Source organism: Corvus kubaryi, unplaced genomic scaffold, assembly GCF_017639235.1.
Source record: "Corvus kubaryi isolate FWS band 111438036 unplaced genomic scaffold, C.kubaryi_AGA036_p1.0 66, whole genome shotgun sequence".
NCBI lineage: Eukaryota > Metazoa > Chordata > Aves > Passeriformes > Corvidae > Corvus > Corvus kubaryi.
Window position 1 is genome coordinate 4,039,646 of NW_024582054.1, and position 15,281 is coordinate 4,054,926.

Below are 15,281 nucleotides of genomic sequence, written 5' to 3' on the forward strand. Positions count from 1 at the left end.
CGGCGTGGCCCGAAGCGAGGGTGGCCCGGGAGTGGAGGTGTGACCCGTATAGTTGTGGGCGGGAGAGGCCGCGGGGCGGGGCCGGTGCAGGGGGAGGCGGGGCCGGTGCAGGGGGAGGCGGAGCCAAAAGGGCGGGGCGCGGCGGGGACCGCGGGGTGCTGGGCGCCGGCAGTGCGTGTGAACCGGGCGGTAGCGATGCTCAACTGCTGGGAAGCCGCGCTGGGCGCCGCCGTATCCGTCCCCGTCTTCCTTTTCGTGGCAGCGCCCTACATCAGGTGCGTCTTACCGAGCGCGGCCCCGGCCCTTCGCGTATGTTCGGCCCCGCGGAGCGGCGGCTGTTGGGGCGCGGAGTCAGTGCGTGTGTGTGTGTGTGTGTGTTTGTGTGTGTGTGTATGTGGCGGGAGCGCAAACAGCGGGAATCCCGTTCTACAGCCCGCGCTGGGGTCAGGAGTTATTCAGACCTCCCCAGCTGCAGCGCCCCGGTAACACTGACGCGCTGCCGGGGCTCGCTCAGCGCTGGCACCTCCCGCCGCCTCTGACCGCCCGAGGCGCTCCCCGGGCTGTCCCGGCACCGGCGCGCTCCCGGAGGAGCGGCAGGGGGCGGGCCCCGCGTTCTCCTCAGGGCGCCGCGGCGCAGCCCATTGGCCAAAAGGCGCCGGAGCGCGCGGCCGCAGCCAATGGGAGCCGTGGCTCCACTTGACGCACGGGTAGGACGGGGCCCGGGGGCGGGGCCGCGCTCCGGAAAGCGCGGGGGATTCGGGGGTGCGTTCGCGGCGTCCCGGTCACGACACGGTCTGACCAGCCGCTTCATGTGAGGACGCCCGTGACTCCCCGGGGCCCAGGGCGCAGCGGTGAGCCCGAGTGTTGATGCGAACCCCCAGGTTCTGGGTGCTCAGCCCCGGCCCGAGCCCCCTAAGGAGGCAGAGGTGACTGGTACCTCCCCTCTTGCAGGAGGTATGTCGCTGGAGGACGGTGTAAGTCAACAGCAAGGCTGGAGGGGAAGGTGGTGATAATCACAGGAGCCAACACAGGCATCGGGAAGGAGACTGCCAGAGACCTCGCGCAAAGAGGCAAGTACAGTCTTCGTCAGCAGCCGGGGTGGCTGTGCCTTGTGCCAGTAGTCCCTTTTCTGGACCTAAGGAAGGCGTGTTGTACGCTTACATTGAAGTAAACTGGATCCCAGAGTTACTGCAGATGAGCCCAAGTACTGTTCCTTCAGAGGCTGTAACCACTGAGGTGCAAGTTCCCAGTTCCTCAACTGTTTTCATTGCTTGGACTCCAAAAATGTGCCTTGGGGACATAAAATGCTTTGCACTGCAACTGATTCAAGAGGACTGGGGAAGTTCCTCTATTCTACTTGTGTGAAGCTAGGAAATGCCATAGGTCCACCACGGTGTGCTTTAGTTATTCATGTTTCAAGCTAATTTGATGTCAGTGTTATTTGGGTAACCGGTAAGAAGATTAAACTACCTGTTCACAATCCATTTAGAAATTACTCTGGCTGGAATCCATCACCTTTATGTGCTCCTGGTTGGCATTCCCATTACAGAGGCAGATATAACCCTATCATACCAGTGTTGTTGGTATGCACTCCTGACTTAGGAGAACCTGGACAGAGGCACTTAAGATGTGTGTTTGCCTGGTCTGAAAGCATCTCTCAGCTGGATTGTCGCTCACAATGGAGTGGGAAAGGCTTTGTCCTTCCAGCCACTCCCCTCACTCATGCTAGTTCCCTAAAGAACAATATATTGTTTGTAATTGCTGTGCTTGGCCAGCCTGCTTGTCGTAGCCTTGATCATCCAGTGTGCTCCAGTGATCTCAGTTTCTGTTCCTGTTGTTCCCCCCGCCCTCCTTGCAGGTGCAAGGGTAATTATTGCCTCCAGAGACATAGCAAAGGGAGAAGCTGCAGCGAGTGAAATCCGAGCTGAGACAGGGAACCAGCAAGTCATTGTGAAAAAACTGGACTTGGCTGATACGAAGTCCATCCGGGAGTTTGCTGAGAATTTTCTAGCAGGTACAGTCTCTAGATTCTCCTTTGTAGTGAGAATATTTTACCAAGGACTGCTGTCTGCTCTTCTAACCATTGCCAAATCCCTGCCCTGCTCATCTCCGTACCTGTTGGGTACTGTGGTTCTCAACAGGGGCTGGTCAGAGGCCATGAGCTAGTTTGTGGTATCCATTTTATTAAGGTGATGTGGCTGCAAGTCAGATAGCAAGGGATGACTTGTGCCACCTTCTTGTCTGCATTTTCTGTTTCCTTGTTTTAAGGATGGCTGTTGTTTCTTGCAGAGGAGAAGGAACTCCATATTCTCATTAATAATGCTGGGGTAATGTTATGCCCTTACTCCAAGACTGCTGATGGCTTTGAGATGCATCTGGGAGTAAATCATCTTGGTAAGGCCAGTGGAATCATGTTTGCACTCAATATGGAATCATAGACTGGTAGAATGGTTTGCGTTGGAATTGCCCTTAAAGATCATCTTCTTCTAACATCAATATCTGTTGCAAAATGCCAAAGGAAAATCCTTCTTTCAGATTTTCTCTTCCTCATTCTGCCTTTTTCGGGAAGGATGGAGGGCCTGAGTCAGAGTTCTGGAGATGCAATGCAGTGTACTTGCTTATTGTGGATCCAGCTTAAGTATCTGTATATATTATGTGGGACATTTTGAAATGTATGACAGCTCTAGCTTTTTGAAGATGAGGAGCAGAACTTGAAGGCCCCAAAAATTGTAGCTGTTAATTCAGGGGAAATTAACAAAAATTTTCTTTTTCCTGGACTTGAAATGAGGGCAGCAGTAAGATACCACATAAAAGCAAGCAGGGGAACCCTTCCTAGAAGGATGACCTTTCGTCTCCCCCCTAGGTCATTTTCTCTTGACTTTCCTCTTGCTGGAGCGTCTGAAGCAGTCTGCCCCAGCCCGCATCGTGAATGTGTCCTCACTGGCTCATCACGGAGGCCGAATCCGCTTCCATGACCTCCATGGCGAGAAGAGCTACAATTGTGGCCTCGCCTACTGTCACAGCAAGCTGGCGAACGTGCTCTTCACCCGGGAGCTGGCCAGGCGGCTGCAAGGCAAGTTCCAGAGGCAAGCGGAATGCTTATCTGCTTGGCTTTTTGAGCACCATGGATGGGAGAGTGGATTGAAGAAAGGGCTGCAAATTGTCTATGTAGAAATTGAACAGTTTGAGGCAAGTGTCACTGAGGACTCTTTGCAGGAAGAAGTTATCTGCAGTCTGTGGAACCAGGAGACGTACAACACTGGTTGTCTTTACAGCAGTAGGGTAGAGGAGTTTAGTAGCTTGGCACAGCTGAATGTATCTCATTTTTCTTTGGTGCTTGTCAAAAACTAGCTGCATCCACACAGACAGTTGTGGTATGTGGGTGGAAGCTGAAAACAGAGCTACAGCTGCAGTCTCCAATAGACAAGCTAATGCACACTCAGCTGCCTTAAAGGTTGGTGGCCTGTAAAACAAGCATAAGACTAGACAGTACTTTGTAAGTCACAACATCTGTCACAGTCATGTCATTCTGTCCTTTTCATAAACTTAAGTAGTATATATTTACTAAAACAAGTGTTTTAGTAAATAAATACTAAGCAGTGTCTTTCCTAGGAAATTACTATTAGAGTAAGTCAAAAGAAGCAGGTGTTCTCAAAAGCCTGATGGAAACTGCTGCTGTTCAGTACTCAGGCCCTCTAGCACTTCGTTTTGCAGAAGGCACATAATGACTGCAGTGTTTGGAAGGGAGCAGGGGATGCTCCAGTGCCACGGATGAGTGGTTTAAACTGCTTCAAGAATCACCATCAAAGGTGTTAGCAAAAGTGTTTTTAATGTGATGTCATAAAAGCATAACTTAACAAAGTTCGATGGCAAGGTTCACTCTATTACGTGGAAGACACATACAAAGGAAAGCTGATTTAGAATCGAGTTAGATTGATTCACACAGGACTGGAAACACTATGTGTAAGGAAGACCCTCCTGTTGAATCATGAGGCTCAGCATGGAGCTCCTTGCTTTTTAAACTCCTTAGGGAACCTAGGTGCAGCTAGGTCCAGTTTTAGTCTCAGACTTGGATGATTTATGTGCAATGGAATTATCTATACAAAATTTATAATAATCATTATTGAATAGCTATATGGACTAGTAATGTTTCCTGAGGATTAATTCAGCAGTCACTTACCAAGGATTTGTTGCAAGCAAAGGGTCTCTCTGCCTTGGTTAAGGAAGGCTCTCTTAGTCTCAGGTAAGAAATCTCAAGCCTTGAGAGGCATCCCTGCTCAAGCGGAGAGTTACCTGCTGTGCAGTCCAGTTGCAGTTTGAGCTGAGTTCCAGTTGGGCTTATCCAAAGGTCTGTTGGTAAAAGGTCTCTGCCTCGAGGAGTAACCTTGAGAGGTGAGCCAGCTCAAGGGAAGATTGTCACCATGCAGTCATATTGCCTAGCAGGGAGAGCTCAGAGAAGGCTCACTTAGGCTGTAATATTTATGGAATGGAGTGGTTAGCTTGTAGTCAAATTGCACGCAATGGGAAAGGTACACATGAGACTCATTGCCTCCACAACCTTACTTGTTCCTGGATAAAAGAGTATTGGAAAAGCCATGTGCTACTTGTGTTCACTGCCTGATGGGTGTTTCAAGTTCATGTGCACTGATACTCACTGGCCTCTGTGGGTTTCCTAGAGGAGTTTTGGCCCAGTTATGGCTCAGACCTTTACCTTCTTTGGAGCCTGTACCAAACTACTGCTGATTTGGCTAAGAGGTCATGTGTATCCATCACATCCAGCATGCAGGAACTACAGAGGACTTCACTTGCTCTCTGTATCCAAGTCTGGACTCCTCCTTTAAGTTATAGAATATCTACAGGTAGAATTGAGGAGTATATTACCCTTTTTTAAAAGACACTTTGATTCATGCAGATTTGTCCTGGACTACTTTATTTTGCCATAGGCACTAAAGTGACAGCAAATGCTCTCCATCCTGGTTCTGTCTATTCTGAACTGGTCCGGCACTCATTTGTAATGACTTGGCTGTGGAAGATATTCTGCTTCTTCTTGAAGACACCTTGTGAAGGAGCTCAGACCAGTATCTACTGTGCAGTAGCCGAGGAGCTGGACTCTGTGACAGGACAGTATTTCAGGTGGGTGCAAGCTGATGAAGTGATATGCTGTGGAAGGCAACCTTGTTGGCTGGGGAATGTGGGACTTACTGCCATTCTTCATTAAGAAGGGACCAGGTAACAGGCTGTCTGGTAAGACTGAGGGTGACAAATACTAGAGACCCTTCCAGGTCTGTTGCAGTCGTGTTAGAAGAAACACTTGACCTGTGCAACACTTCAAACAATAGCAGGTCCTTTAGTTCTAGAAATATTAGGGTACTCAAAGTGCAGGAATGGCTGTCACATGCTTAGAGCTCTAATGCTGACCTGCCTAACACTTGGGAAAATCACTTTTCAGTAGAACTGTTCAGTTAATAAGATCACTTGAGTCAATCCTGGGAAGACAACTTCAGTTCTCGTTGTAGTTTTACCCCACTGGAGCAGAAGGGGCCTGTGCTCTCAGGGAGCTGGGAGAGCTGATGGAGCTGCAGAGACAGGAGGTGAGATTTTCAGGTCTGGCATGTGACCAAATAACTATCCTCCAGTATGATAGACCCACCAGCTGGGAGGGACTCTTGTCGGGATGCTTGTCATGCTGTCGTGGAAATGGTCTTGTGTCGCTCCCATTATAAAACCTTGATAATTTCTTGACTTTTTTGACTTACTCCATGGACCCTATGTAGTCCTGCCTTTTCCCATCACCAAAACCACAGCCCAGAGCAGTTCCAAGTCATCATCATTCTAGATTTGAAGACTGCCATTTGAACAGATTCACGCAGATATGTCTGTCAGCTTCCCATTGCGTGTAGAGCATTTTAACAATACCCTTTTTTTGGGAATGAATATGAAAATTTGTCTTTTTTTTTCCCCTCGCATGGATGCTGTTGGAGTCTTTGTGTCTTTGCAGAGCTTTCTGCTTGTGATTTGTGACCAGATTAGTCTCTGTAATGACATTGCCTGATCTTCATTTGGGAGTTTCCACCATCTTAATCAGACTTGAATATATAAATAGACATCTAAGTCTTCCTTGGATGACTGTCTGTCTCGGGATAAAAATGTAGTATTAATGTGCTGGAGTACAGAAAACTGGTGGAATTTAAACTCGTTTTAAAAAAGGGACTTTTGGACATGGTGGGAAACAAGAAGCTTCAACATTAATTCACAATTTACATTGGACTAGCCTAGAATCCTCACTTTCCAGGCCACAGACTATAAAGCCCAAGTGTAGACATTAAGAAAATAATTTTTATGCCACAGTGAGACAAGTGGGAGTCTATCAGTCATTTTAGGAATATCAAAGACTCCATCTAAAAACACTGAGCTGAATGGAAGCCTTACAAGATGCCATTTCCTCTGTGCTCTTAAACTCCCACGTTACTGCAGCATCTAGCATTACAGTTGAGAACACGGGACCTCTTTTCCAGGCAGAGTTCTTTCTGATTGCAGGAGCTGAGAAGAAAGGAACCGCAGTTCAGAGGATAATGGAAAAGGGCGTAACTATACATGATTATTACAGTGTTATTGTTGGGCATAGAGTGGGATAAGTAGTTTAGAATGAAGGGCTGTTTGAGTGACTTTCTTGTAGTTTGTTAGAAAATGTGCCTCTGAAGAACTTGGTTAGAATTTATATCCCTTTTTAGTGGTATTAATGAGAGGTTTCTTTAGGAGTTGAGACAGCTGATAGAGCTAGACTTGCTTGCCAGTTCTTGGTGCCATTGGGAGAGATTCTTCCCCAGCTAGTTGGAAAGAAGTCTTTCTTATGGTGGCTTAGCACCAACCCTTGCTCATTTGCTGGATAGCCTCCCACCATTCTTCAGCTGGTCTTGAATTAAGCTGATAGAGGGCAACTCCCTGATCTTAACACAGACATTTCAGTGTGCTAATGTAGATGGAGATCTTTGAATTGAAAGAATAAAAAGAATGTTTCTCTTACAGTGATTGCCAGCCAGCATACGTATCTCCACGTGGTCGGGATGATGAGACGGCAAAGAAGCTCTGGAGCGTGAGCTGTGAGCTCCTTGGCATCCAGTGGGACTGAGCAGCACCAAGAGTGTACCTGGCTGGGCTTCTCTGGGGAACAGCACTGCTGAGGGAGCTCAAGAGTAGAATGCTGATAGTTCAGCTGCCCTAAGGATGGCTCTGTGGGCACAACCTAATTTGAATTTCTGGAATATTACACTTAAGGATTGAGATTTGTAAGCAATCAGTTCCTCTTCCTAGCTGGAGAATTAGAGCACTGATGCAGGGAGCAACCTGCTTGGTATCTCACACAGCAGCTCAAGGCTATGGTTCTCTGGCTTTAGAATAGAAAAGGAGGTTGCAGTCTTAGGTTTAGATTATGAAGTAACAAGGAATTACTTTAAATAAAGTTTGGTTGGTTTCTTTCCTAACAGCAATAGTAAAAAGGTGGGACTCTAAAATTACAATCTATGAGGTTACTGTCAGTTCCTGCCCTTTGAACTGGCAGAGTGAAAATACTTTAGGATATTAGATTTTCTGGCAAGTAATGCAATACAAATGCTCTCAAGCACACAGAAACAGGTCCTGGCCTTTTTGTGCCAAGCATTAGGTGAAGTTTTTACGTGGAATCACTTTCTCTGCATGCTCTGTAAGAAGCTGGACCCTAGCCACTGAGGTATCTTGGACCTAAATGCCCACTGCTTGCAGTAAGTTAACTGAGGGTTGGCAAATCTTCTGAGAACCCAGGTTTTTGGTGCAGGTGACTAGGAGGTTAAAAGCTGCAGGAGTGCTGCAATTGTGCACAGGCAAGTTATTAAAAAAATCAACATATCTCCTGTGAAGCATTGAACAAAGATGGTGTAAAAGTTGTCACAGTAAACCCCCCAGCTGCACTTTAAATGACTTTAGAACCTAGAAAATAGAGCAGAATGAGTAAAGAACATCTCAGCCATGTTAAAAAATATTAAACAACTTCAGCTGAGACTTTAGCTTTAAATGACCCCAAACTCCCTAGAGCTAAATAGCTGAAACAGGAGGCAGGACTATATGGTCAAGCTGGCTTCAGGACAGGAAGGTGAGAGGCTTGCACAGAAATCCTTGGATTTGTCTGCCCAGCAGTTACAGGTTACCAAGGCTGCCAGCCTGCCCGTGCAGGACCACACAACTTGCACTTCCACAAAGCAGCTAGCTCAGGCCACGTAGCAATGGGACTGCTCCCTTGGAACTCCAGTGCTACTTGAGTGCAAATTGCTAGAGTGTGATTCCCTAATCAGAGATTATTTCTGAAAGAGTTAAGCAGTCAGAAACCAAGTGCCACAGGTCATAGGATTATCTTCTGCTTATGAAAAAAAGCCTGGAAGTTTATGGACTTGAATATGAGCCTGCCACTGTGACCAACTGCCAGTTTTGGAAAACAAATGCTAATTTTAATTCTTCCTGTCTGGATGCTGTCTATACAGATCAGTCCTGTGCTACCTCTGAGCAATACTAAATAAAGCCATTTTCCTTTTACAACAGAAGACTGTATCTTCTTTCAGAAATGTTGAATCAGTTTACTTAGTGTTGCTGTTATCTGCACCAGCCTCACTAATGTAGAGAACTCCATCTGGGTAACATTCTAAAAAGTCCCTTTGTGTTTCTCCCTGTCACGCTACCTTTTTTTTTTTCCCCTCCCTCTTCATGCTTCCCAATTATGAAGCTAAATCCACAACTATAATGTAGCAGTTGAATGGCACCTAGCACTGGAGGCTTGTCTTGCTTTCTCTGTCATTCTCTGATCTTCCAAGCGGCTTCAGGAGCAAGAGAAACCATTTTTTAAGAAAGCAGAAAAGTCTCTCTGGTGTGAAATATTTTTGCCCTTGCAGGTCGATGCTCTTCTCAAAGAAGTCTGATTTTAGATTTAACATAAGACATATTAAATAAACATTTCCACAGACATACACCGATTCTCTTTGACCTTGAGCAAGTAATTTATACCTCTCAGCTGATCTGTAAAAAATGAGGAAACTAAAGCTCATTTAGCTGTCTCAAAGGGAGGCTTGTAAGGGAGAGTTAGATTAACTTGCAAAGCTCCCTAGAGAGGATTACTGAGTACACGCATGAGGCTGAACTACCTAGGCTACCTAGCTGCTGGGGGGACTTCTAAAGATGAGATGTTCTAGTTGATCTAAATATTGAGGACACTCAGTAACAGAAATATTTTGCATGATAGAAAAATTATCCCCCTTCTAATTACTCTGCTAAGCATAGCCAAAAGCAAAATTAAGATCTAGAAAGAGACCCCTAGCTCTGCTGATATAAAAACTAAACCGAAAATACACGAACAGTCATAATATTTATTTTTTTAATTGTAAACAAACCTTGGTCAGTAACAGAAAAATTCTTTTAAACTGGCAGTATTCAATCCCTTTTTGCTGCTCAAAAATTCAAAGCCCCTTGATAATTGCACTATTTATGACACAAGGTAATTAATCAGGGTCAAAATTCCAGTTCTGCTGGTACAAGAAAGATTCCAGGTTAAGAGCATCAAATTACAACAAACACTATATAAAGTGCATCAGGTACAGTGCAAAGAGGTCAGGAAGAAAGGCAGGTATGGAACTGATAGGTCTGCATGGCAAACTCCACTCTCAGTGCTCTCCGTAGCTGAAAGAACTCGAGCAGAACAGGAGGTGTTACAGCAATGCAGATCTGGATACCCACAAACAGTAAAATCTTCTCCCCATAATCAGAGATTTAGAAATGACTGAAGCTATAGGTAGTGTCACATTTTAGGATTAGCCTGATGGCTGTAAGCTGATGGAAAGCTAGGTCAGTCTGGCCAAGGAAACAAAAGCTTTCGTTAAAGTACTGCTCACTAATGAGATAATGCAAATCTGTGGTCAGGGGATTCTGAAAGCTACATGTGGTCATTTCTAATTGCTCTAGTGAGCAGAGCAGAGCACAGCACCTCTGAAGAGAGGTGTTTGTGTCAGCTCTTGAAAACCTGAAGAAGATGGACCAAATCCTTTCTGACACCATGGAAGTCTGTTCTTTCATTATAGTGAGCTTGGGGATAGTGCAAAACTCTTACTTGACAGTCTCAATTACTTTATGTACTAAAACTATTTACAATTACATTACACTTCAGAAAACCTGTTGTTTTTTTGATGTAAACAACTTTTTAATGAGAAAGTGAATTAGTTTTCCTACTTCTTGTGCTGAAGTACATGTAAACAGCAAACACAAACTCCTGTGGAATGCCATGTTTTGTTATTTTTTGAAGGTCCTACTACTGTCTACTACATTTCTGCCCATTTCTCATGTCCCAATACTAGTTGCAGAGAAGCAGCTACTTTTTTCAGCATCCCTGAACACAGACATTACACAAAGATTGCTGCTTCTTTTCATAAAACTGATTAACCTAGCACTTCCAGAGCAAAACCCATCAATACAGGGTATGTCCAGTTTGGTGTTCTATTGTACTTGACAGGGACAGGTTATCCTGGTAATAAATAAATACATCCCTGTGTGACAGGGATACACAGCACCTGTTCAATTTCGCTACAGCTTGCTCTGTCTTTGCTATACCTGATGAAAAACTGTGGAAGTTTACTGTCAATTATTCAGTCATAAAGCTACATTGCAACAATTTATTGGGTATTACCATAGTAAAGAAAGAGGCACGTGATTTTTCAACTATTTTGAAGGCTTATTTTCCCTTTGCACTCCCCTTACAGGATATGCCCTTTATAACTTCTTTCATCTAGTTGGCACTAGCCCAAGTGCCACATCTATGGCACACATCACACAGTGTGACTGGTAAACCTGCCATGAAGAATCAGTTCCTACCTTTTCAAACAAACTAAAAAAGCTGGGTACACGTACTAGTGGTGAGGGGGGGATAAAAAAGAAGTAGCAATGGTTTGTATAGAGGCTTAAAAAAAATCTGTTTTAGTCTTTGCAACAGAAGAACACTCCAATCTTGAAAATTTTACAGGAAACATCACAAAAATTTTATACTCTAGGCTACATCGAGTTGATAAAAATTTTCTGTCCTCTCTATATATGTTTTCTGGATTAAAAATAAAATACATATTATTAAGTTCAGTGCTTTTCAAAAAATATCAACCCCCCAAAAATTAAAAACCAACAAAACCCAAAAACTAAAGTCAGAAACGGAAGTGCTCTCTTCCATACATCTAAATTCTTGCTTGTTCAGTTTGAAACTGTCCCCTCCCCCCATCAAAAAGAGAGCCAAAAAACACCCTGAGGTAGTGACTGTCAAAATACAGGACTGGCACTTGTAATTTAGTTCCCTTCCTTTCACCAGAGGCACATTAGCAGCATCCATTTGCCACCAACATCAGTCAACAGAGTTCCATTTTATGAAGAGAGTGCTAAACCGGACGCCTTTGAGCGGTCGTGAGGCCTTCTCCTTCGGTATGCTGGCCAATGTCAATTCCATATTACTTCCTAGTGCCCTGGGGAAGCCGATTTCTCACCTTGGGCTGGTGCACTGAGAGCCACTGGGCACAGATGGCCTTGACGACGTCATCGCCGCTGCTCTCGGCCAGCTGCCGCACGTGCTGGACCAGCTGCACGGCCCGGGCCTTCTCCTGCCGCACCGACACCAGGTACGCAGAACGCAGCTTGTTGCACATCATGTATGCCTGGATCTGAAGCATGAGAGGCAGTCAGAACTTGGTCAGAAAGCTGTAGCAAACCTAAGCAAGCTTAAGCAAGGACTCACACGGGAAATACCCAGTTCAGAAGCGTGTCATACGAGGCAGTAGCACCATACTACCAAACAGAACGTAGCATGAAGCAGATCCCAGTGAAAAAGGTAGATAAAACAGGTGTATTTTATTAAGTTTGTGTCTTGTAGAAACTCCTTTACTGTATGACCATGAAATTAGTATCAGGAGTCCTATCTTGTGCATTAATTACCATATCCTTATAGCAAAGAGTCTGAATCTGTCATTTTCTTCCACTGCTGGTTCTAGAACAATTCCCATCTTTCAGTGACAGATCTTACAGAAAAGCAGAATTAAAAGCCCATTTTCCAATCTACCTACAACAGTGAGTTTGTTATTTGGAGCAAACAAAGGACCGACACAAATCTTTAGATTTTACTCCCAGCTATGCCACTCAGGATCTACAACAATCTCCAAATGCTGAGTCACAGCCACATCTATAAACAGGCATCTACAGTTCATATATTTATGTGTAACTCTCCAGTGGCTTGGCTGGCTGGTATGAAAGCCAACAAAGAAATAAAGTAGTTTAGGCTTCAATTCCTCTAAGAAAAAAAGTCTATCAGAAGTGGAGAAGTTTTATCATTTAACTCTCAATCAGCACCGAAATAACATAATCCTGAAACAATAAGCTGAAGTGGTCTTCATTACCTGTCTGCCATTACTAGAAACTTAATGTAAACCTATGCAAAAAGTTGAAAAACAAAACCAACAGACCCACCAGTGTGCCTCACTGAAATACCTTTCCTCCCATTCTAACAAATGCCCAGCCCTCACTCTGAGGACTCTCAAGGAACTAATAGGGATAGTCCCAACTGGTACTTGCATGTCACAGCTTTACAGTCACAAACACCATGGCCTTGAAGGATTCACTGTGATTTCTACAATCTAGGAAGTAGCCTTCAAAAACCTTATTTGCATGAGGATGAGAGAGAAGACAGTGGAAAAGAGCCTGCAAGCTGCAGGCCAAAACTGGGCTGTTTAGCTCTTACTACTGTGCTTTTACTTACCTTGTTTTCATCACTGTCCATATCCTGAATCAGATTATCGAGATCCTGTGTCCAAAGAAGGGAAAAAGTGTTCACATTTAAAGTGATAATAGTCTGCAAAACTTTACCCCATCAGGCATCAAACCCCTGTGGACGGGCAGGGCTGCTGAGATCACAGCAGGTGCTTAGACTGTCCCAACTGCAAGGCTTGCCGATGTAGAAAATACAAAAAAATACAAATTCTAATTCTTCCCTTTACCCACAGCTTTTCCTGCCTGCCACATCTGTGGGGGGTCCCTAGAGAATGCTATGAGCCTGGGAGTCTCTCATGGACATGGCTCATGTTGCATGAAATGAATTTGTAGGTTCCCAGCACCCCAGCAGGAGTTGCCCCATGGCCCACCCTGACCCAAGGAGTGGACTGCATCCCCTAACCTAATTAACAGAACTAGTAGAGTGCATCTCCTTCCTTCACTGGGATGGAAGAAACACTGTGGCAGGCAAAGGGAATCACAAATTGGTTCCTGTGGAGGCAGGAGGTTTCTGCCTCCACACATCCTCTGTGTTAGCCAGCAAAGCCTCACTGAAGGGAACACCTCCTGCTGCATTTGGCAGGATCTTGTGAAGCACATGCTCTCTCCCCACCATGGGTATCCATTTGGGAAGTGCAGGGTAGGAGTGTGCTAGCTACTTATTGTTTCCCCTCAGAGTACCTTGTACAAGGAAAACCACGCACTCCTACCTTTAAACTATGCCCGTACTAGGAGCCAGATCACCTATAGGACTCACTAAAAGAGCAGTACAGACACCAGACTTCCCTGTAGCCTGTATTGTATATACCCTTTTTACTTCAAAAGGAACACAGTGCAGGATAGAATTACCTCAGCAGGAATGTTTTTGAACTCATTTAGACAGTTTAGGATAATGTTATCCCCATCATTTTTTGCTGCCACTCCAGACTCATTGACACACTTCAGGAGCTGCCGGATCTCGCTGTACTTCTGCTGCTTCACCAGCTGCTTGGCCACTTTGCTGTACACTTCTGTAGCCTCCAGCTGGAAGTCCTAGAGGTAGTTGGAACATCAGAGCAACATGTTGAATGTTCTCAACAAATTTTCTCAACAACTGAGACAATCTCTCCTAAGGACAAAATACCACACCATGCTCCCAAAAAGTCAAAGCTGTTTTGGGGGCCTCTGGTTTTCCACTCACCACTGCCCAGGGTTGACTTAAAGGTCTTCTATAACCAGACTGGTAAAAGTAAAGCTTGCTTAAGAAAAAGAATGCTGTTACCACCTTATTTTCAGGAGTGGCAAAAAAATTCAGTTTTATTTCTTCTGGCAAAAGATCCTTCCTAGATCCCCATCCACCTCTCCCTCACTCAGCATGTTCCCACCGTATTTCTCCAGCTACCCCACCAGCAGTTACCCTTTGGATACCCTAAACAGGAGGCAGTTGACCATTGTACACCTCCCACACGAGGGAAGAGATGATAAAAGCTGTGAACTGATCCTGCCATGAATAAGTGAAGAAAAAAAGGATGGAAATGGAAGTGATGATAGGCATCTGGACTCGCTGCTCCATTTTTACTGGGGGTAGTGGCTGCTGCTGCTGCTTAGAAGTGCTGTTTTTCTAAGGCTCTCCATCTTTCTACAAACAGGAGTTCTGCCTTGTACATCCTGACCTGAAAGAAGGAGCAGGGCCTGCCACATCCAGAAATACTCTTTCGGTGTGCCACCTCTGTCCAAAAGTGGCCCAGCTCTACCATCTGGAACTATATGGATGAGAAACACTCAGGAGAGTTTGGAGGCTCATGGGCTATGCTGACTGATAAGCACTCAACTTCTACCCAGACATGAGGAAGGAGAGGTCCCCATTGAGAGTTTCCAGTTAATTAGTTTTGCTCTCTCAAATCAGGAGAATAGAACAGAGAGAGCCCTGGCCTTATTTATTCACTGCCTTTGCATGACTATCATGAACTGCAGAGAGCTACGGCGTGAGAAGTCTCTACATACATCTATGATTGTGGTTTGCCAGAGTTAAGACACTGAACAAGGTGCACAGCAAAGGAAAAGCTGTACTTAATTCCTTTGTAGGACCCAATTAGTTTGGAAATGTCCTACTGAAACAGCATCTTAATTTCTTTACCAAGCTTCCACAAATATATGGACATGTAAGACTTGAACTTGTGACTTTTCTTGCAGGAAGTTTTTCTTTTGGGGGATTAAAATACATTTGGGGGGGAAAGGCTTTTGTTTAAACAATTGCTGCTTTCAAGAGCTACTTTGTAATAATATTGCTTGTTGTATCAAGTTTTTCCATACCTGGAGAACTCTAAATGCAATCCCAAACCCCTCCTCAATGTTTTTGCCTTCCAATATGACCTGAAAAGAGAGGCATAGACAAGTCTAGGGATGCACATTCCTTTTTCATTATGTACAGTTAAATAATATTAATGCATATCCAGATTTTGCCCAGAGGCCAAAAGAAAACACATTACTTCAAC

General features: G+C 45.0%; 2 protein-coding genes across 8 annotated transcripts in view; one reads left to right on the top strand and one right to left on the bottom strand.

Moving 5' to 3' along the window:
* Positions 1-129: 129 nt before the first annotated feature.
* LOC121673677 (retinol dehydrogenase 12-like) lies at positions 130-8,562 on the top strand. 2 transcript variants are annotated; one of them, XM_042047261.1, is made up of 8 exons: positions 130-275; positions 952-1,070; positions 1,859-2,014; positions 2,290-2,394; positions 2,864-3,073; positions 4,944-5,133; positions 5,517-5,591; positions 7,027-7,102. In XM_042047261.1, the coding sequence occupies exons 1-7, from the start codon at positions 196-198 to the stop codon at positions 5,569-5,571; spliced, it is 915 nt and encodes a 304-aa protein (XP_041903195.1). In that variant the 5' UTR covers positions 130-195; the 3' UTR covers positions 5,572-5,591; positions 7,027-7,102. The 2 variants fall into 2 exon arrangements, with proteins under 2 accessions (XP_041903195.1, XP_041903194.1); XM_042047260.1 differs by lacking the exon at positions 5,517-5,591 and having other exon boundaries at positions 7,027-8,562.
* Positions 8,563-9,380: 818 nt separating this feature from the next.
* Positions 9,381-15,281, bottom strand: part of ZFYVE26 (zinc finger FYVE-type containing 26) — a 49,356-nt gene continuing 43,455 nt past the window's right edge. For all 6 annotated transcript variants that reach the window (XM_042047251.1, XM_042047255.1, XM_042047254.1 and 3 more), the window contains 4 exons: positions 15,100-15,159; positions 13,657-13,839; positions 12,797-12,841; positions 9,381-11,708 (listed from right to left, as the gene is read on the bottom strand). In XM_042047251.1, the coding sequence (XP_041903185.1) occupies positions 11,499-11,708; positions 12,797-12,841; positions 13,657-13,839; positions 15,100-15,159 (498 nt within the window). In that variant the 3' untranslated portion in view covers positions 9,381-11,498. The remainder of the gene's footprint in view (positions 11,709-12,796; positions 12,842-13,656; positions 13,840-15,099; positions 15,160-15,281) is intronic.

Excerpts from the sequence above, each read along its gene's own strand:
- LOC121673677 (XM_042047260.1), top strand. The coding sequence starts at position 196 with ATGCTCAACTGCTGGGAAGCCGCGCTGGGCGCCGCCGTATCCGTCCCC. Across the intron at positions 2,015-2,289 it reads TGCTGAGAATTTTCTAGCAG|AGGAGAAGGAACTCCATATT; the intron begins GTACAGTCTCTA and ends TGTTTCTTGCAG. Across the intron at positions 5,134-7,026 it reads GTGACAGGACAGTATTTCAG|TGATTGCCAGCCAGCATACG; the intron begins GTGGGTGCAAGC and ends TTTCTCTTACAG.